This window comes from Tamandua tetradactyla, chromosome 7 (genome assembly GCF_023851605.1).
Source record: "Tamandua tetradactyla isolate mTamTet1 chromosome 7, mTamTet1.pri, whole genome shotgun sequence".
Taxonomy (NCBI): domain Eukaryota; kingdom Metazoa; phylum Chordata; class Mammalia; order Pilosa; family Myrmecophagidae; genus Tamandua; species Tamandua tetradactyla.
The window spans coordinates 122,164,776-122,188,044 of record NC_135333.1 but is presented as its reverse complement, the minus strand read 5'-3'; the positions used below and the strand labels follow the sequence as shown (position 1 = coordinate 122,188,044).

Genomic DNA, 23,269 nt, shown 5'->3' with positions numbered 1-23,269 from the left:
TTAGAATTACAAAAAAGAGTATTAGAAATATCTCAGAATAATTTACATATAGCTGATGGAGATGATGTTATACAATCATTTACCCAAGAGCTAAAAAATTTTAATCCTATTTACTGGTGGAAATCATATCATTTTTTGATTACTATAGGCTTAGGTTTGGGCTGTTTTTACTCTTTCTCTTCCTCCTCAGCTGTGTTAAACAACAAATGTTCAAAATAGCATGCTGCACCACTAAGCAAAGCCATGCTACCAGTATGATTCTGATAAAAGCCCTTAGCTCTCTCCAGAATCAAACACAGAGAGCTTGGCTGGTAGCCAATGACAGGTAAGACCCTTCCTTCAGAGCTTAAGGGCAACCTAAGATAGGCACAGTCACCTTGGCTAATAAAATAAAAAGGGGGGGGGGGCAGGCCACGAATGCTTGCCTGCCATGCCAGAGGACCCGGGTTCGATTCCTGGTGCCTTCCCATGTTAAAAAAAATAAAATAAAAAAAATAATAAAGGGGGAAATGTAGGAGCAAGGGTTATAACAGACCTGCAGAATTTATTGGGAGCAGCTGGTGCCAGAGTGGCGGCAGCAGTAAACTGTGGAGATTGCTACCTGCATAATGGAGAACAGTCTGGGAGAAAGAGAATGTTTGTTAACCCCAGGTTCCTTAGGGTTATCTTAAGTATGTAGGGAGTAAACACTGAAAAATAAGCACTCTGTTCCCTCATGAAATGCATGCATGCTTTTAGTTATGTACATACTGCAGTATATAAGCAGGATCTGGTTGAGAATAAAGTTGTCTGTTGTCACTAATCTTCAGACCGCCTGATCCGGTCTCTATCTCGTCATTCCTTAATATCCTTCGAGCTCTGGTCCATTGGAAGTAAACTGGCACAGTCCATTACTTTGACTACTCAGCTTTCATATTCACCATTGTGCACCTAACTATAACATACAGTTACCCTTTTACAATTGAATACGTTCCCATCGTGTCTTCAAAATGAGGAGGTATATAACAGCCATTGCTGCATTTCCTTTGCTGTGAAATAAATAGTACACCTGGGATTGAGTAAGAGCTGCTCTTACACAGTGGGGCCAGGGAAAACTATATCTTCACAGGTGATACTCTTAAATGTCAGTAATCAGAAGGGGCCATTTAACAATATGACAGGAATATGGAAAGAATGAGTGGACAAATATTTTTCTTTCTCTTTTTCCTTTTAGTTTTTTTTTTCCATATATGTTTTTGCCATTTAGAATACCAAATATGTGCTATGAATTTTAAATGAATACTTTCTAATCTTTATAGTGACCTTGAATTGTGTTCTTTTCCTCATCTTATTACTTTCACATATAAGATCTAGCCTAATAATGTCCTAGCAAGAGAGAATTACTAATGCCACAGAGTTAATGACAGGAAGACAGAAAGGAAAGCTATTGCCCACTAAGAAAAGGTGGATGAGGGTCCTGAATAAGATGTGGAAAGATGAATCTTCTATGATAAGACCATGGGACCTTTGTATTACCTGGGTTTGGGATAAGAATGGCTGAGGCTCTCAACAGCCTAGAGGAAGGGGTATTATGAAGTACAATTTAGCTTTACTGGAAATATAGTCAGTAAACAAAAGTAGACACAGCCGTTGACTTTGTGGAGTTTAGTATCTAATGAAGGAGAGAAAAGTAGTGAAAAAAATCAGAAGAAAAAGTGTATTATATGGTTAGAAGATTATTCACTCTCAAAGTTAGGTAAAAGAGAAATAAGGAAAATAATTATCTGCCTCTGCACCTTTGATCCTGTCTACCATCATCAAATTAAAATGTCCTTTCATTGCTCTTTTAGCTTGCCATGGTAATGGAATTATTAGCCATTCTTTATCTAGTTTGCACTTCAGCATCCTCACACACATACCTTTCTATCCCATTTCATTTTTAAAGGGGTATTCTGCATCGAGTGGTTTTCAGTGGATAGATTGTGAACAGACTGGGGAAATGATTTATTTCTCTTAATGTGCTCTTCACTATAAGGAGATATTCATCCTTTGCCTCTGGTATGAGGAAAATTTGGACTACTGACTCACTGTCATTCAATTTCTCAGTCTCACAAGTCATCTTGGGATAACTCCCTAGATATCACTGAAATTTCTTCACTGTTTTTTAGTGCCACCTTATTCTTCCACCTCGCTCTCCAGTCTAATACTTCCAGAAATCCTTGAGTGACTAGGCAGTTAAAAGACTTGTCTGAGTTGATGGTAGTAAAAACTGGATCTGCTTACTCTTGGTCCAGCAAATGTTTTATTTTAGATGAAAAAAAACACAATAGAAAATTATGAGGAAAGAGAGATGTAGTGGTATAGAAGTAGGAATTCATTACTGGTATTGGGACAGGGAGGGGGGAAGTTCAGGAAGCAAAACTGAGCACTTAAAAAGTTGGATTTTTTATTTATTGGTTAATTTTGTAAACCTTTTTGACTGAGATTGGATGACCTTTTCTTGCAGCTAAGAAAATTATGATGATTAATAACTTGGACAATAGAACAAAATGCAAGTATAAACTGTCACTTACATGTTGTGTATTCCATGAATGCCTTTAAATTTGTTAAGATAACATTCCAAAGGGAAAAAACACACAAAAAACATGTACAGATACACATATAGATGATAGGAATATGCAATTCTATTTAATACAGTTTGGCTTTGATAAAGCGAAGTACAATTTTCTGGCAAATGGAGTTAGAGAAAAATTTTAGTCTACATTATTTCTACTTGAAAAATGGGAGAGATGGAGTAATCAGTTTTATCAAGCAAGGAGATAACATAATAATTCTTGCAGACATAATCACTCATGTTTCTGGAAAAATTGGGACTCAGATAAGGCCATATCAGTGCAAGAGGAGTAGATGAGGACCACTGTGATAGTAAATTGATAATGTCTACATTTATTGGTTGTTATTATAAATGTTTACTGATGATTTATTCCCATGCATTTCTGGGAAAAGATTGAGTATGAAAAAAGATTAATACCCATATCAAATCAGGCTGTAGGTGTACCAGACTGTAGTTGTGACATATAAAAAATTATGGGCAATGTAGAATTAGGAGAAATGTGAAATGGAAATAGGAAATTCTTCTATAATTTTTCATTTTGCACTAAGTAGTCCTTTAGTTCTTTGAGATAGATGCGACCCTTTTGATCATGTCTTTGAAAGCCCGAATCACTTGCTTGTTCCTCAGAGTATAAATGAAGGGATTCATAACTGGGGCAACCGAAGTGGTAAGTACTGACACCACCTTATTAACAGCGACCCCTTCCTTTGCAGATGGTTTAACATAGATGAAGATGCAGCTTCCATAAGTGATAGAAACCACAATTATATGGGAAGAACAGGTAGAAAAAGCCTTTTTCCTTTGCTGGGCAGAAGGGAATCTTAGAATGGTCCTGATGATGTATGTGTAGGATGTAATCACACATACTAAGGTGAAAAGGAGTGTCAGCACAGCCAAGACGAAGACAAACCGCTCTATAAATTCTGTGTCAGAGCAGGTAATCTTCAGAATGGGAGCAGCATCACAGCCAAAGTGATCTATGACATTGGAGTTACAAAACTCGAGCTCAAACCCCATGCCAAATGGTGGGATGACGATGATTAGTGCAATAATATAACAGCCAATAAGGAACCTGAGGCAGACTTTGTTGTTCATGATGGTTGTGTAATGCAGCGGCTTGCAGATGGCTACATAGCGGTCATAGGACATGGCTGTCAGGAGAAAAAACTCAGTCACACCGAGGACAACAACAAAAAATAATTGAGTGGCACATGCATTGTAGGTAACTGTATTGTCCCCAGATGCCATTGTGTAGAGGAATCTGGGAATACAGACTGTTGTGAAGGAGACTTCCAAGATGGAGAAATTTCGGAGAAAAAAATACATGGGTGTTTTCAGGTGGGAATCTACGAAAGTGAGAGTGATGATGGTCAGATTCCCAACAACACTCAACAAGTAGGTAAGAAATAAAAAGATAAAAAGCAGAATCTGTAGATTTGGGTCATCTGTCAGTCCTACCAGGATGAATGTTGTTAGTGCTGTATAATTTTTCATCACCGATTCCTGGCCAAGGCCTCATCTGGGTGTAAAAGTAAGAAGAAATTAGATCTGAGAAAGGGATTGTCAGCATATGTTAGCAGTGTGGTGGGGTTAAAATGTTAACTAAGTCCAGATTTTATTTTGTTACCTGCTAACCAATAATGCAATTTGAATGATAGTTAATTGATAATTAAACAATAATGCTATGGGACTACTATTCCTGAGCATTACATTGGAGACCATCCAGAAGGCTATTATTAAAGATTATTGCAATTATATTGATATAATATTAATATAGTAGTAAAGGGATTCTTAGATTAACCTCCCATGTAAATGAAAGTATTTTACATTATCTGTGTTACAAAACAAAAAACCCTATAAAAAATTTGCATGGTTTGTAACTTCATGATAATAATACTTTTGGTATGTTCTTCATCTTTGCCCCATCTGATGTAAATGGAGCTGATTAGTTAAGGTTGTGAAGATAAAATTCTTCTGCTCTCGGCCTGTTTCCTACTCCTCTATGATAAATCCACATCTTCCTTTAAAGTACCTCATGCCCATCTACTTTCTCCCCTCTTTTAATTGCACACAACACTTTTACAAGTCCATTCTATTGACAGAACCAGAGTGAATTTAAAACCATACATGAGATCCATTCCTCTATTTGAAATTACTCAATGGAATTTCATTGCCCTTGGAATAAATTCAAACTTCATGATCTCGTCCCTGTATACCACTCCTAATTCATCTCTTGGTGGTCAAGTTGTACTGGGCTTCTTCAGTTCCTTGAAGATGCCAAGCTCTTTCCTACCTCAAGACTTTTGTGATGTTTCCTCTCTTCCTGAAATGCTTTCTTTCTCTCCTCCAATGTGTCCATCCCTGGCTGAACCTTATTTTTCAGGCCCTGGTTTAAGACAATACCCTCAAAGATGCCTTCTTGAGGAGTCCTGTCTGAACTATGCTTTCCTTATGCCCAATATTGTAAGCACACTGTGTTCATTCATTTTATGATATTTATTATACTTTTTTTTTTTTTTTGCATGGGCAGTCACCAGAAATCGAACCTGGGTCTCTGGCATGGCAGGTGAAAACTCTACCACTGAGCCACTGTTGCATGGTCTTATACTTTTAAATTATATAATTATTTACTTTTTGCCTTCATCCTTTACTGGATAATAAGCTCCACAAGAGCATGGATCATATTTATTTTATAAACCACTGTAAATAAAGTGACTAGCCCTGTGACTGGCACATAGTAGTTACATAATAAATTCTTGAATGAAAGAGACCAGGCATCTTGTGTTTGACAGCTGATTGTATGATTACATTTAAAAAGTGTAATTAAATCATTACATCACTCTTTAAATCTCTAGTTAAGGATCTCAATGTATTGAAACAATTTTAGTAATTAGAAAGATTAGTGGTCACTGAAAGATTAATCCCCTGAAATTATACTAGACTATTTTATCTGCACCTAAGAGCAAATAACAATCTTTTTTCCCCTCTCCCTCTCATTTTAATTGTAGAACCACAGACGTGAACACAATCATGCAGAATCCCATACCAAAGTCAAATTATGTTTTCATTTGTCTGTGAATTTTACTGATGTCTTTAGTCATATCTATATTTTATTTTTCATGTTTCCAGTGGCACATGTCATTTATGGTTTTATATTCTGCCATAGCTTTTTAAAATTTTTTTTTTAATTAAAGAAGTTGTAAGTATACTGAAAAATCATGCAGAAGGTACAGGGTTGCTACAAACTCCACCATACAAGAATAAAAAATTTAAAATCCATACATACAATACAGTGAACCCTAATGTAAACTATGGATTACAGCTAATAGTATATTATAATAATATTGTTTCATCGATTGAAAGAAAATAATTAATCTTTTTAAAAGTTACTGGGGGATAAAAGTAGAGTGGCAGAGGGAAGACTGTTGGTGGAAAGGGGTATCTTAAGAAGTGAGGCTTCTATAGTTGTCAATCTCTTTTCCCTTCATTTTCTGTGACTTCTTTTAAAGCACCTTGCATCATGCCGGGCACAAAACAAATATTGAATTTGATTTACTATTTCTATTTCTTCTTCTAGGACCAGTTTGCTACTGCCTACTTCCCTGAATGAAGAAGGTTGGTTGCAGTCTCCCACACTTTCTCTTATCTTATCCCTAAATATGTTCTTACTATATCCCAAAAACATATTTAAAGTTTTCTGTTACTCTAGAAGTACAAAATTATAATGTCTACTTAAGTTCTAAAAGTGTTGCATTTTGTTAATCTGTTCATAACTGATAGAGTTCAAGTACATGATATATAAGGTCTGATTTATTCTTTGTGCATCTTCTTTACCTTTATATTCTATACCTTTTTCACTTTCTAATGTGCTGCCCTTACTAAATCTCTTAATTCAAACATTGTTCCTTGGGTCATTTACTTCCCATCTCCTAGTGACCAACTTGAGTTTGTCTTAGGATCTTCTTCCTTCATCACATCATGTTACCTGTGAATACAGCCCTTTAGTCCCCTACTGAATCATCGGCAGTCTTTTTCATGCCCTGTATGTCTCCCTGTCTTTTTCTCTTTGAACTAAGATAAAGAACAAGAAAGAAAAAATTAGCCAAATGGGTACTAGGTTCCTAGAGATAAAATGATCAAAGGCTTAAGAGAGTTAATGAGAGTATGAGAGTATTAGTTAAAAGTTATTTTAGCTAATCTCCTGATTTTGAAGATGAAAAACAGAGCTTGCAGTCACCAGGTTTGTTAGGAGCAAAGCCAAAGAAAGAATTCAAGTTTCCTAAATCCTAATTCATGCTCTTTCCACTATAACAAGTTAAGAAAAAGAGTTTCAGGATTTTTTTCCCTGGTTTTCTGCATTTTCATTCCCCCATTAAGACGAGTTTCCAATTTACTGTGCAAATCTCTTCAAGGATGGTAAAGATAATAGGTAGCATAGGGCAGTTACTTAATGTTAGATACTATGTTAAATACTTTACTTGGATTACCTCATTTAATCCTCAAAACAACTTTCTGAAGCCAAGTGTAATTTAATCCTCATTTTACAGATGAGGTAACCAAGGCCCAGAAATGTTAAGAATGTTGCCCAAGGTCATTCACCTAGGAGGACTATGAACCCAACCAATGACTATACAGAACCCCAACTCATAACCACTACAAAACACTGCTAGGAATATGAACCCAGCCAATCTGACTACTGAACCCCAACTCATAATCACCCCAAAACACTGCCTTTTCAACCATTTATTTGGTTGATTGATTTCTCCCCTTTTGAGAAAATGATCAACATCTTTGTGATGCTGTTTCTCAAGTAATCATTAGGGAACTAGGTGAATCATTGCCTGGGACTTTATTTCTGATTTTATGGACCATTGCAGACAGATAATTTTTCTTCAACTATAATAATTAATTACATTTTTAGCAACTGATATGCTTCCCATTTGCAGTTACTGTCTCTAGAGTTCCCAATTTCTCTGTACTGGGATAGAATAGGATCTTCCCAGGAGACTCCAATTAGTTTGCAAAATGAATGTTTTTCTCTTGGCTGTTTCAACATAATTCCTCAAATAGTCTTCAGGTATGTTTCCCCTAAGACTGGGGTTATGTGGCTTTTTCCTTCTTACTGTGGGTGAAGTCCCTGTTTCCAACATATGTTCAGAGCACACTTCAGAGCCTTCTGTCCCTGAATTTATGGACAGGGATCTGACTTGTGTGTATAATAAATGACTAGCCTATTAGCTATGTCCTCCCAGGCACTGCAGAATCCCTCAGGAAGTAATCACTTTAGACCAAAATGTTGAAGTTGAGAAGCATTCCTATTGTTCTTTCATGTTTTCTGACCCAGGTTCCAAGTGCCCTTATATGGTATATCCACTAAATTCTTCTCAATCTGGCCAGATCCTTGTGTACCCATAATAGTCTAATACCTGACCTTGCAGAAATCAATATGTTAGTGTCCTCATCATACTTGAACATAATTATGCAAAAAACATGAAAATTCATGTTTTTAATTGCAATAAAGTTTCTTGTGAGATTTATTTCTCAACTGTGTTATCTAGCTAGTAACAGAATGTTTTACCATTTCAAGCATGCCTTGTGGTATTGCTCATTAAGCAGGAGGAATTATTCCTCCTAGTAGATATTCAATTTGTGTATCAAAAAATAAACAATACTTTTTATTTTTTTACTGGATTTAGGAAAGATGACTTTCCAAGGATTTCATAGAGGGGGGATTATAATTTTTTCCCCCAAAATTCACTGACTTATCATTATAACTTCTCCCTAAGGCAGCTTTCTAATATCTTATTAAAATTTAAATGTCACATGTGAAAGAATAGTGTGACATTTTGGATATAATCATTGACTTCTACTGGGAAACATTGTTCATAATTATTTGTGACCTGGGTTTCCAAGCACACAGGTCAAACCTTTTGCCCTGTAACTTGTAGCTGCCTGCATTCTGGATGGTCAGCAACTAGCATGATTAAGTAAATCATACTCACCTTTCTGATTGCTCTTCATGGCCTCTGTGGTCACCTTCACCATGAAAATCCTCAGGGCAACTCAGAGTTGAGCAGCAGTTTGTTAATGGAGGTGTATATTATAATATTTTTGATATGCCTACACACTTGAATTCCCTGGCAAAGCTGTGTGTGGGCAGAGGTCTCTTAGGTTTCCATTGCCCACTACTTCCCAGGAGTCTTTCCCATGTCTCCTTTGCCCTCAACAAGTCTTAAAAATACTAAATCAGGATATTTTCTGACCTTAGTTCTAGCAAAACACTCATGTATTCTGTATAGTTGAATGCATTACAGACAGTCGTGATGGTGAGGAGCTTTTTAGTCTGGGCAGAGTCAATATCCTGACCTCTCTATCAGAAGACAGGTTTCTCTGCAAATGCAACATTAACAAGAATGTTGTAAGTTTTATCTGTTTGGTCCTCAACAGGTGTATAGGGATCATCTGTTTAAACTAACAAAAGGACCTCTTGGGATTCAGGTTCAAAAGTCACTAATTAACCTATAGAGTAATGAACTTCAATGACCTTTGAGAGAAAAAAGATTAAACAGCCATCGTTTGGGACAGTGTCCTTGGAGACAGGAAGATGCAACAATAGAATCAGAAACAGATCAGGTGCAAAATAACAAGTGTCAGATGACAAATCATAAGTCTGGTTTCTCTTTCCTTTTCTTCTCATTGCTTAAGGAATTCTCTAACTGGGTTCAGGAGAGAAGCTGTCCAGGATGTCTTGAGGGATGATGGATTTTGGTGAAACCCTATCATCTCCTATCATAGGAGAAAAAACTTTTCCTCTTGGTTCTGGGCACTGCTTCACATTCTGTATGTTTTGCCCATTCACGTGATTCATTATTATAAGTTGTCCACTCATTTTTTTGCAATAAAGTTTACTGTGAGATTTATTTCTCAACTTGTTTATAACCTGGGTGGGAAAGAGCAAAGCTAATTATTTTGGATCCATTCATAGCTTGCTTTAAGCTATGAATTGAATGTTGAATTTTATCTTTGTGTATTTAGTAAAATATATGATTTTCTCTGAATATGAATAAAATAGAAGTATGTGGATTTTGATATATGCTCTTTATCAATTGAGGAAATTTACTTCTATTTCCTTCTTTCACAGTGTTTTTTTTTTTTTTTAATCAAGAAAGGATGCTGGATCTTGTCCAATCCCTTTTCTACATCAATCAAGATGAGCATATGGTTCCCCCTTTTGATCCTTAATATGATGTACTATATTAATTGGTTTTCTTGTGTTGAACCACCCTTGCATACGTAGTACAATACCCACTTGATCATACTGTATAATTCTTTTGACATTCTGCTGGATTCGATTTGCAAGTATTTTGTGGATTTTTGTATCTATATTCACAAGAGAAATTGTAATTTTCATCTGTAATTTTCTTTTCTTGTAGTATCTTTATCTGACTGATATCAGGGTGATGTTAGACTCATAGAATGAGTTAGGTAGTGTTTCTTACTGTTCAATTTTCTGGAAGAGTTTGAGCAGGATTGGTATTAATTCTAGGAATGATGAGTAGAATTCACCTTTGAAGCTATCTGGCCCTGGGCTTTTCTTTGTTAGGAGGTCTTTGATGACTGATTGAATCTTTTTTACTAGTAATTGGGCTGTTGAGATTTTCTGTTTCTTCTACAGTTAGTGTAGGTTGTTGTGTGTTTCTAGTAATTTGTCCATCTTATCTAGGTTGTCTAATTAGCTGGCACATAGTTGTTCATATTGTCCTCATCATCAACCTTTTTATTTCAGTGGCGTTGGTAGTAATATCAACATTCTCATTTCTGATTATATTTATTTGTGTCTTCTTTTTAAAAAAATTTTTTTTAACATGGGCAGGCACCGGGAATCGAACCCAGGTCCTCTGGCATGGCAGGCAAGCAGTCTTGCCTGCTAAGCCGCCATGGCCTGCCCTATAAATTTTTTTTTGCATGGGCAGGCACCGGGAATCGAACCCGGGTCTCCCACATGGCAGGCTAGAACTCTGCTGCTGAGCCACCGTGGCCTGCCCTCTCTGTTGTTTTTAAAATTTTTTCCCCACTTATTTCTGCACCAGTATTTGCTACTTTTTCCTTCTGCTTATTTTGAGGTTAGTTTGTTGTTCTTTTGTAGTACCTCCAGGTTTGCAGTTAGATGATTGATTTTAGCTCTTTCTTCTTTTTTTTTAATATAAGTTTAGGACTACAAATTTCCCTCTCAGCACTGCCTCTGTTGCGTACCATCATATCAAGATATTTATTCATCCTATTACTGAAATCCCTAAGATATTGCTCATTTTTTCTATTGTTTCAATATCTGTTCTTCTGACTATACGATTTTATTTTTTGTTGCTTTTAAATTTTTGTTTGACTATATGATTTTGATTGTCCTGTCTTCTAGTTCTCTGATTCTTTCTTCTGCCTTTTAAAATCTGTTATTATGGGTGGGCCATGGTGGCTCAGCAGGCAGAGTTCTTGCCTGCCATGCCAGAGACCCAGTTTTGATTCCCAGTGCCTGCCCATGCAAAAAAAAAATCTGTAATTGTATGCCTGTAGTGTATTTTATTTTTTGCATGGGCAGGCACTGACAATCGAACCTGTGTCTCTGGCATGGTAGGTGAGAATTGCGCCTGTTGAGCCACCATTGCACTGCCCAAAAGTCTTTTTTTTGACATGGGTAGGCTCTGGGAATTGAACCCAGGTCTCCAGCATGTCAGGTGAGAACTCTGCTGCTGAGCCACTATTGCCCACCCTAGTGTATTTTAAATCTCTCCTATTGTGCCTTTCATCCCCATAATGTGTTTCTTTCTATAATTTAAAATTCTTCTTTATGCTCACACATTGTCTTCTTAACATCCTGTAGCTCTTTATGCATATTTTCTTTCATCTTCTTGAACTGATTTAGGAGATTTCTTTGAACAAATTTGATTAGTTGTTTCAAACTTCTGAGTCTATGCTGAAGTTTTAATTTTTTCCCCTGACAGAGCCATATCTTTCTGTTCCCTGACTGAGCCATATCTTCCTGTTTCTTAATATATCTTGCAATTGTTTGCTGATGTCTAGGCATCTGATTATACTGATGAGTTAACTCTGAAGGTTAGTTTCCCCCTCTTGTGTAGGGTTTTATTGTTGATTGGCTTTGTGTTAAGGCTCTTCTTTGATACTTGGTCCAACTTATTCCATATCTTCAGAACAACCCATATTTAACACCTTAGATTTTCTTCATTCTTCTTGTGATTCTTGCCCTGAATAAGTGGAGCAAATTTTAAGACTGCAGTTTTTTCCTGTGATTGTTTCACCTCCAGGAAAAACTTCTTTTCCTCTGTCCCTTCTCTGGGAATCTTGATCTTTTCTGTTTGTATTTGTGCAGAATTGTCTCCCCAGCTCCTATGATTTATTTAAATTCTCTCCCTCACTGAGTGTCCCATTTTTTTTACACTTTTCAGGTCTGGAACCCATCCTGTCCTATAGCAACTTAGTTTATCCCCTCCCTGTGACACTTTTCTGCCTCCAGTTTTTTCCCAATATACTGTCCTGGGTAGCCAGATGGGTTCCATCTAGGAAAGCTGGTCAGTTCAGGAAAGTCTGTTTTGTGTTTTGGTGGTTTAGCCAACAGTAACTGGATTGAGTGAGGCACAACTGTTCTTGCCAGCAGTTCTACCATGGTCTTTTCCCTGACTGCACCGTGGGGACTCTTTTGTAAGGAGCACTCCTGAGCAGCTTGTGTTCTGCCTTGGGTCTCTGTGGACTTGGGTTCCTTTGCCTAGATATTCATGGGATTCCTACTTACTGCTGTGAGTGACTCTATAACCCCTGTCCATGGTTGGAAGGATCCAGATCACGGACTCTGAGAACTCCTAAGCTGCACCAGACCAAGTGTCGGAAAGGAGAACAAACTGGTTGTCCAGGACAGAAATTTCCTCCTTGATCATTTTCTTTTTCTTCAACTCAGCATTTTTTGGGGTCCTTCAATGTCTACCATCCTCCAGATCCTAAGCAAGTGGTAATTGTCCTCTTACTTGCTAAATCTCTGGGAAGGCCTTTTTCAGGGAATGTGTACAAATATGGTTTTAGTGGATGAGAAACATATAAAAGCCACATCCTCAAGATCGTAGAAAAATGATTTTGATTCAAGAAGCAATAATCATTGTCAAAGGGTTCAATCTCAGAAGTTATCCAGAAGGATTAACAGCAAGCACAATGTCTTAAAATTCTATAAAACCCAAGAAGCAATGGAAGGGGAAATATGTAACTTGACAATTTTACCAAGAAAAAACATTTGGATACTGTTGAAACAGTAGCATTTGTTGAAACAGAAATTAAGATATATATATATAAACTATCAGGTCTCCTAGGTCTGTGTTATGACAGTATATAGAAATGATATTTTCCTGTGATTTCCTCCCCTTTTTTCCTTCCTCCCTCTTTCCTTCTATTCTTTTAATTGTTATCTTTGTTAGGATTTTTATTGATACCATGCTTACTTCATAGAAATAACTGAGAGGTTTCCCTTTCCCTCCATTCTCTGGAACAGTTTAAATATTAGAGTTATTGACTCTTTAAAGGATTTGAAAAGTTTTCCTATGAAACTATGTAAGCTGGCTAGCTGCATTTTGAAAAATATTTCTTTATCAATGGAAATCTCCTCACGATAATCAGTTAAGTTCTTTCTGCCTTCCTGGGTCAATTTTTTGGTTATTTCTTAGAAAGTTATCTCTTTCATGTAGCTATTCAAATTAATTCACATAAATCTGAGGAAAGTATTCTCTTGATTAAAGATCAAAGTTTCTAGGGTCATTTTTCCTTAATTATTAATTTAGCAATTCATTTATAAATAAAGTATATATGAAACATTTGTGCACTTTTGAAAACACCAACATAAAATAATCATTGAAATTTAACTACACATTCAGTTTATGAAATATATTATTGCCACAACCATAGAAAAATTCCACTAACATTTCTACTTCATGTTTCCCTTTGCCCCTTCCCCACAACAAGTATGCTTCTATTTCTATGATCATTTCTTTATTTTTGGCTATAATTCTATCATCAGTGTATTCTATATTAATTAATATTGTCTACTTTTGTCTATTTTACATGTTTGTATAAATAGAATTATGCTAAATATATATACATCCTTTTGTGTCTTACTTGTCTATTTATTTATATTTTAGAAACAAATTTATTTTCATACTGTGCTGGCTTAATTTTCCTTTTTTATTGTGAAAAATAAAATATATACAGAAAAGCAATAAATTTCAAAGCACACTGCATCAATCAGTTGTAGAACAGATTTCAGTGTTCAGTATGGGTTACAATTTCACAGTTTTAGGTTTTAACTTCTAGAGGTTGCTAGGGACTGGAGACTAAAAAAAATCAATATAATGATTCCACAATCATACTCATTTGTAAAATCCTATCATTTCTGTTATAACTCCACTTTCTCCTTTGAATCTTTCTCTTGATCTTTATGGGTATTTGGGCTGTGCCCATTCTAATTTTTCATGTTGGAAGGGGCTGTCAATAATATGGAATAGGGGAATGGAACTAGTTGATATTCTGAAGAGGCTGGCGCCTGTGGTGTTCAGGACTTATCTGGCCTAGGAACCCATCTGGTAGTTGTGGGTTTCTGGAAAGTAATCATAGTGCATGGAAACTTTGTAGAACCTCAGATAAAGCCATAGGTGTTTTTTAGTGTTGATAGAAATGGTTTTGGTTGGGGTTTGGCAAACCATGATAAATAATAATGTCTAACTGCAGTTGCATAAGAGTAGCCTCCAGAGTAGCCTCTCAACTCTATTTGAACTCTCTCAGCCACTGATACCTTATTTGTTATACTTTTCCCCCCTCTTTTGGTCAGGATGGCATTGTTGATCCCATGGTGCCATGGCCAGGCTTATCCCTGGGAATCATATCCCACATTGCCAGGGAAACTTTCGCCACTGGATGACATGTCCCATGTAAGGGGGAGAGTAATGATTTCACTTGCAGAGTTGGTTTAGAGAGAGAGAGGCCATATCTGACCAACAAAAGAGGTCCTCTGGAAGTAACTCTTAGTTAGGCCTAACTATAAGTAGGCTAAACTTCTCTGCTACATAAATAAGTGTCACAAAGCAAGCCTCAAGATCAAGGGCTTGGCCTTTTGACTTGGCCTATTGACTTGACTTGACTAATGCTTTACAACATACAGTCCATCCATAGTATACAACAATGGCTTGCAATATCATCACATAGTTATGTTTTTCACCATGATCATTTTTAGAACATTTGTGTTACTCCAAAAAAAGAAATAAAAGGAAAAAAGAAAAAAACTCGTACATTCCATCCCATACCCCTTACCCCTCCCTCTCATTGACCACTAGTATTTCAATGTACACAATTTTTTACCCTTTATCCCCCCCCCATTATTTATTTATTTTTTATCCTTTTAAAGATTTGTCTGTCCATACCCTGGATAAAAGAAGCATCAGACACAAGGTCTTCACAATCATATGGTTGCACTGTAAAAGCTATATAGTTATGCAATTGTCTTCAATAATCAAGGATATTGGTACACAGCTTAACAGTTTTAGGTTCTTTTCTACAGCCACTTTAATACCCCATAAGCTAAAAAGGGTATCTATATAATCCATAAGAATTACCTCCAGGATAACGTCTTGACTCTATTTGAGATCTCTTAGCCACTGAAACTTTATTTTGTTTCATTTCTCTCTTTCCCCTTTTGGTCAAGAAGGCTTTCTCAATTCCATGATGCTGGTCCTGGCTCATTCCAGGAGTCCTGTCCAATGTAGCCAGGAAGACTTACACCCCTGGTAGTCATGTCCCACCTAGAGGGGGAAGGCAATGAGTTCACTTCAAGTTGACTTGGAGGAAGAGGCCACATCTGAGCAACAAAAGAAGTTCTCTGAGGGTGACTCTTAGGCATCATTATGAACAGGCTTAGCTTCTCCTTTGCAAGAATAAGTTTCATAGGGGCAACCCCCCAGATTGAGGGCTCAGCCTATTTCTTTGACTTTCCTTACTGCCTGTGCGAATATCAGGAATTCCCCAGTTGGGGAAGTTGAATATTTCCATCTTGTTCCCCAGTTCCCAAAGGGGACTTCGCAATAATTTTTTATTCTCTGTCCAAATTACTCTAGGAGAAAATAGAGCATCACACTAACCTGTACAAACCAACAAGATTTCATGCCCTTTTCAAGATTCCATGTAATTATGGTGTTCAAGTAAACTGACTGTACAAGTTAAATTAGATAATGCACTACCCAAAATATAAATTTTGCACCAAATAAACATCTCTCCCTTTAGACTTGTACAGAGGTTAAGGTTTTAAAATATAGACCATATCATCTTTTATCCTAAATTCTGATTGACCTTAGTCCTATCCAGGTCAACTTCATTCATATCTCTAGTTGAAGTCTGACCACTTTTTCAGCTTCTTAAATAGTTGCTGTATGGGGCAATACTGACTTTCATAGCTTCAGTGCCCTAACTGTTAGTCTCAGGAGTCACATGAATACCCAAAGCTTCAGAGAATGATGAGGTTATATAGAAATAGCTCAGTATATCAGAATTTAAAATAACGGTTACAATTCCTGAATATCTGTGACTGCTATAGTGCTTACAATCCAGGAACCTTTAAATTCCTTGGTTAATGTACACTTAGGCCACCTCCATCCATTGTGAATCATGAATACTGCTACCATAAACACCAGTGTGCAAATGTTCATTCATGCCCCCACTCTAGTTCCTCCAGGTATATACCTAGCAATGGGGTTACGAGATCATTTGACAACCCCACCTCTAGTCTCCTGTGGAACCATCACACTGCCCTCCAGAGGGGCTGCAACTCTCAGCTTCCCTACCAACAGTGAATAGGTAGATCTCTTTCTCCACATTTTCTCTAGCACTTCTTTTTCTCTGATAATTTTTAAATGGTTTTATTCACACATCATACAATCTAACCTTAGAAAAGTGCCATGATTTCTCCACTATAATCTATATGAAGACATTTTCTTTTCTTCCAGAAAGAATCAATACCCCTTCCCTATATCCCCCACTTGTTGACATTTAGTTTTGGCATAATGCCTTCATTGTATTCAGTGGAAGGATATTACTATTCTACGGTTGACTATAGACCCTAGGTTGCATTGATTGTATTTTCCCTGTTTATCATCCCATTTTCAACACCTTGCAATGTTGCATTCATTTGTTCTCTTCATGCAGAACATTTTTACATTTAATCACCACCATTGTCCACTCTAAGCATTCCTAAACTATACCACCTCAGTCCTTATCCTCTAGCTTTCCTTCTGGTTTCATACATACCCCCAGCCCTTCTCCTTCAATCACGCTCATATTCAGCTTCATTCTGACTTTTGGGTTTGATGTTGTACTCTGCTACTTTGCTGTACTCATTCATTAGCTCTAGTAGCTTTGCTGTAGATTTTCAGCCATTTCAACATATAGTGAAATGTCATCTGCAAACAGTGAAAATTTTACTTCTTCCTTTCCAATTTGTATGCCTTTTATTTCTTTTCCTTGCCTAATTACGCTAGCTGGATCTACCAGCACAATGTTGAATAACGACAATAACAGTGGGCATCCTTGTCTTCCTCCTGATCTTAGAGGGAAAGTGTTCAGCCTTTCCCCATTGTATATAAAATTAGCTATGGGTTTTTCATATATTCCCTTTATCATGTTGATGTAGTTCCCTTTATTCCTATCCTCTGAAGAGATTTCATCAAGAAAAGATCTTGAATTTTGTCAAATGCCTTTCCTGTATCAGTTGAGATGATCATGTGGTTTCTCTGCTTTGATTTATTGATGGTATATATTAGATTAATTGATTTTCTTGTGTTGAACCAGCCTTACCTACCTGGAGTAATTTATTTAGTCATCATACATAATACTTTGAGTGTGCTGCTGCATTTAATTTGTAAGTATTTTGTTTAGGATTTTTGCATCTATATTCATTAAAAAGATTGGTCCATAATTTTCTTTTCTTGTAGCATTTTTTTTCTCGGTTTAGTATTAAGGTGATGTTGGCTTCATAGAATGAGTTAGGTAATTTTCCCTCCTCTTCAATTCTTTTTTGAAGATTTTGAGCAGGATTCATACTAACTCTTTCTTGAGTGCTTTGTAGAATTTACAGTTGAAGCTATCTCACCTTGGACTTTTCTTTTTGGGAGCTTTTTGATAAGTGATTCAATCTCTTTACTTGTGATTGGTTTGTTGAGGTCATTTGTTTCTTCTCAAGTCAATATTGGTTGTTCATGTCTTTTTGGAAGTTGTCCTTTTCAGCTATGTTGTCTAACTTATTAGCATATAGTTGCTCATAGTATCTTCTTATTACTTCTGTTCTTTCTGTCGGTTCAGTGGTTATGTCCATTCTACCATTTCTGGTTTTATTTATTTACATTCTTTCTCTTTTTTTTTTTTTGTCAGCCTAGCTGATGGTCCATTGATTTTATTGATTTTCTAAAAAAAAAATGATAAATTTTTTTTGTTGATTTTCTCTGTTTTTATGTTCTCAATTTCATTTATTTCTGCTCTAATCTTTGTTATTTCTTTCCTTTTGTTTGCTTTGGGTTTAGTTTGCTGTTCTTTCTCTGGTTCCTCCAAGTGAACAGTTAATTACTTGATTTTTGCTTTTTCTTCTTTTCTAAGATAGACTTTTAAAGCAATAAATTTCCTTCTCAGCACTGTTTTTGCTGTGTCCCATAAATTCTGGCATATTGTGTTTCATTTTCATTTGCCTTGATATATTTAGTGATTTCTCTTTTAATTTCTTCCTTGACCCACTGGTTGTTTAAGAGTGTGCTTTTTAGCCTCCATGTATTCATGAATTATCTGACCCTCTGCCTGTTATTGATTTCTCATTTCATTCCATTATGCTCTAAGAAAGTATTTTGTATAATTTCATCTTTTTAAATTTATTGAGACTTGCTTTGTGACCCAGCATATGGACTATCCTTGAGAATGATCTATGAACACTTGAGAAAAATGTGCATCCTGTGGGATGCAAATATCTGTTATATCTAGCACATTTATCATATTATTCAAAACCTCTGTTTCCTTATTGATCCTCTGTCTAGATGTTCTGTCCATTGATTTGAGCAGTGAATTGAAGTCTCCAATGATTATGGTAGAAGTGTCTACTTTTCCCTTCAGTGTTGTCAGTGTTTGCCTCCTGTATTTTGGAACTTTGGCTCAGTGAAAAAATATTTATGATTGTAATGTCTATTTGTTGAACAGTTCCTTATATTAATACGTGTCCCTCTTTGACTAAATTGTTTTTACATTTGAGGTCTAATTTGTTGAATATTGGTACAGCTACCCCTGCTCTTTTCTGGCTGTTGTTTGTATGAAATATCTTTTGCCAACCTTTCACTTTCAATCTGTTTTTGTCCTTGGGTCTAAAGTGAATGTCCTATTGACTGTATATAGATGGGTCCTGTTTTTTAATCCACTCTGTCTTTTGATTGGGGAGTTCAATTATTACTGCAAAAACAGTATTTTCTTCTATCATTTTTTTCTTTTGGATTTTATGTCAGATCCATTTTTTTTCTCTTTTTACCTTTATTGATACTTTTCATTTCTACACTTTTCTCCAGACCTCGTTCTGCTGTCTTTTCCTATCTGCTTTTGTATAGCTTCCTTCGGTATTATAGAGTTAGCCTTTTTGTCACAAATTCTTTCCATGGCTGGTTTTCTGAAAGTATTATACTCTCCCCCTCATTTTTGAAGAACAGTATTCCTGTTTATAGAATTCCTGGTTGACAGTTTTTCTCTTTCAGAATCTTAAATATACCATACCACTGCCTTCTTGCCTCCATGGTTTCTGCTGAGAAATACACACATAGTCTTATTGAGCTTCCCTTGTATGTGATGGATTGCTTTTCTCTTGCTGTTTTCAAAATTCTCTTTTTTGTCTTTGACATTTGACAATCTGATTAATGTCTTAGAGTAGGTCTATTTGAATCTATTCTGTTTGGGGTATATTGCACTTCTGTGATCTGTAATTTTATGTTTTTCATAAGAGATGAGAAATTTTCAAGGATTAATCCATCCATTAGTCTTTCTCCTCCTTTTCCCTTCTCTTCTTCTTCTGGGACACCCATAACACATATACTCATGTGCCTCATGTTGTCGTTCAATTCTTTATGTTCACCCAATGTCTTCTCTATATCCTCCTTCAAGTTGTTGATTTGATTTTTGAACAGATTTTGCATGTCTGTTTGGAAATCCTGAATTAGTTCTTTCAACTCTTGTATCTCATTTGAAATGTTGGCTTGTTCCTTTGACTGATCTATATCTTTGATTTTCCTAGTATGACTTGTCATTTTTTTGCTGATGTCTAGGCACTTGATTTCCTTAATAATTCTGGAGGTTGTTTTCATAGTTTTACCTAGGGTTTTCTTTTTGGATGGTGTTGTTCTCTCTCTGTTCTTTGGCATTCAGTTCAACTTACCTAGACCTCTAGTATAGGTTCTGTTTAACTGATCAGAAATTTTCAGTTCTTGTTTTTCTGTTTCTGCCCTGCTTATATGGGGCCTTTTTTTGAGGTGGGTCTCCTCAGATCTGATCAATCCCAGTCTGATTTTTCGAGACCAGATGGGCCCACATCTCAGGAGGAGAGAGTAGCCAGTATCAAGTTTCCTTGAGGGTGAGACCCAGCAGGTTTCAGACTTTCCTATGAAGCCTCTGGACTCAATGCTTTTCTTATCCTGTCCAGCATGTGGCACTTGTCTGCCTATAGCTTCTCACCAAAGTAAAGTTATGTGGTGATTTTAATTTTAACAGCCTCTCCATGCTAGGGGCATGGTTGAAACTGAGGCTGACGTAGTAGGCATGCTGTGGTTGCTTCTGTCTTGCAGCCCCTGAGGCCTGAATTCCCTGAAGAAGAGCCTCCATTTGAGCTGGTCCCTGCCCCCCTTTTTCTTGGGAACACTCTTCAAGGAATTGTCACCATTCACTTTAATTTGTCTCTCAGGCATACCTTCTGTCCTTGCTTAGGGCAGTGCTGGAGCCTGACAGTGCTCACACTTCTTTTTTTTTTTTTCACCCTTCTTTTTAATGACCTGTTAAGAAGTAAAAAGAAAAAACCTTTTCAGAGTCATACCCCCACTCCCCAGACTTGCTAATCAAGAGCTGTGGTTGGTATGTGGCTGTATATGTCCCAAGGCTGTATGTGCTTACTTTTCTTGGGGTCCAGCCCTTTTCCAGTATTTTGTGGTGTCCCTCTAGTTTTTAATATTTTTCTTTCTGTTAGTCCTGCCTCTTCTCTGCCGGGGTGAAAACTCCTGGTTCTTTCAGTGCTTACTCCATGTTTTCCTATACTCAGGGCCTGTTTTCTTTAGTCAGAATTTATTAATTCCAGAATTAGAGCTTGGTTGAACTAACTCCTTGCTGCTAATAAAGTTTGTTTCCTTTCCCCTCAGGGAACCATACTTCTGTGCCTGGGGGCAGGGATTCTGGTCTCTGTATCTTGGGAGACCTACAGTTTTGTGTGGAATCTTGGCTGTTTCACCCATTCCAGACAAATATATGATGTGTGTCCAGTTGCTGATGCCTCCTCTCCCCAGCAGTTGTTCTATACAGTTTCTGGTTATTTACTAGCTGCTCTCGGGGATGAATTAAATTTCACACCTCACTATGCTGCTATCTTCACCAGGTACTATCCCCTGTTGGCAAAGTTTAATAATTCTGTGTTTTTTCCTCCTATCCATTAAGGGATTTGGATAATACTTTTTAATTATCTGTCTAACATACTCTTGGATTTATCCAGGTATTGTATTAAGCTATACAGAGTTAAAAACCCTCATTCCCATTCTGGGTTCCCTTGTATTTGGATTGTTTAATTGATCTATCCAGATAGGTTGAGTTAGATCATTTGCTCAGCTAAAACTTAGGTCCTGGGCAAAATAAACCTTTCAAACTCTCATAGAATAGGTGAAATTGTAAAATATGGACAATGTCTTCCTTACCCCTTGTTGTAGCCTGTAAGATGCCAGAATGTGATATACCAGAAAAGGAATGGTTTTTAAAAAGGGGAATTTATTAAGGTGCAAGTTTACAGTTCTAAGGCCATGAAAATGTTCAAGTTAAGTCAAAGCCATAAAAATGTCCAAATTAAGGCATCCAGGAAAAGATACCTTGGTTCAAGGGGGCTGATGATGTTCAAGGTTTCTCTCTCAGTTGGAAAGGCATATGGTAATGTCTGCTTTCCTACTTTCCAGGAATCTTCAATGGCTTCCCCTGAGGTGTTTTCTTCCTTCATCTCCGACTATCTCTGGCTGTGTGGGCTCTGTTGGCTCTAAAGCTTTTTCCAAAATGGTTTCCTCTTAAAGGGCTCCAGTAAGCCACTTTGAATGAGCAGAGACACATTTCAATGGAAACCAACTAATCAGAAGTCACCACCCAGAATTGGGTGGGTCACATCTCCATGGAAACAGTATAAAAGATCCCATCCAGCAATAGTGAATAAGGATTAAAGGACATGGCTTTTCTGGGGTACACAACAGATTCAAACCTGCACACTGTTGTGTTCTGATTTACCTTACTCCTGACCTGATTGGTTTTGTTCTTATCTCTAATGAAAACCTGATGTCTTTTCCAATTTCTTTAGCAGTTGTATGTGGCAATGTTGACCTTCATAACTACAGAACTCCTCTGAGTATTAGATGTCACACAGGTACCCAGAGTTCGAGGGAAATACCAGATTACACATATTACAGCACAGCCTCTCAAAATCTAGAAACAACAATTACACTCCAGACTAAATGTAACTGCTATAAGAGTTTACAGTCTAGGCCCCAATTTTCTTATAAGTATTTTCTAAATGAAACCATACAATATTTGCTGCTTTGTTTCTGACTTATTTTGCATTACATAATGTTCCACAGTTTCATTCACAACTCTGCATGCCTCGCATCTTTGTTTTTTTCTGTAGCACAATATTTAGTCATATGTATATAACACAGTTCACCATTCTACTTCCCAGTCAGTGTGTCCTTTAGCTACCTCCAACCATTAAGCATTATGTAAGATGTCTAAAGTTAATAGTCCATCAATATTCTCAAATTTAGACGATTTTCATTGCTCCCAAGAGAAAAATAACCAGTAAAAACACCCTCACTGTTGCAGTCTTTCAGCAACCCCTGTGAAATAAGAAACACGGATGTGGACACTTCCTGCGGAATGAGTCACACAGACAGACACAGAAGACAGACAAGATGACTGCAGCCCCGAAGAGCTCCAGCTGCTTTATTTTATATCATTTCTCAAAGCTCTTTTGCTGACCAAGCCTGTTTTTTCAGTATATTACTCCCTTGTTCTCTTGTTACTTTCAATCTAGCCTCCTGGATATCTGGGTAGCAAAAAGGGAACATTCCATACTTCGTGTGCGAAAGTAGGAACAAAAGAAGTCTGTTTGCAGAACATGTTCTTCCCCTTCGTCCCCAGGTAAGGCTCACGGCTGGGAGCTCGCTGTTTGCAGCAGACCTCCTCAAGGTCACTCTGAAGCCAGTCACTTCCAATAAATTCCGCAGGTTTTCTGTTAACTCTTTGGCTCCTACACCTCACCAAATAGAAAATTAAAACCTCCCCTTAACTGTTGTTCCTTCTCCCCATTTTTTACTCCTGGTATTGCTGTGGTACTGT

General features: G+C 37.0%; 1 protein-coding gene across 1 annotated transcript; it reads right to left on the bottom strand.

Moving 5' to 3' along the window:
- Positions 1-3,148: 3,148 nt before the first annotated feature.
- On the bottom strand, positions 3,149-4,087 carry LOC143690112 (olfactory receptor 6C2-like). Its single transcript, XM_077168100.1, has one exon. It carries the CDS (start codon positions 4,085-4,087, stop codon positions 3,149-3,151), a length of 939 nt encoding a protein of 312 aa, XP_077024215.1.
- Positions 4,088-23,269: the final 19,182 nt, after the last annotated feature.

Coding starts and splice junctions, on each gene's coding strand:
- LOC143690112 (XM_077168100.1), bottom strand. CDS start 4,087: ATGAAAAATTATACAGCACTAACAACATTCATCCTGGTAGGACTGACA.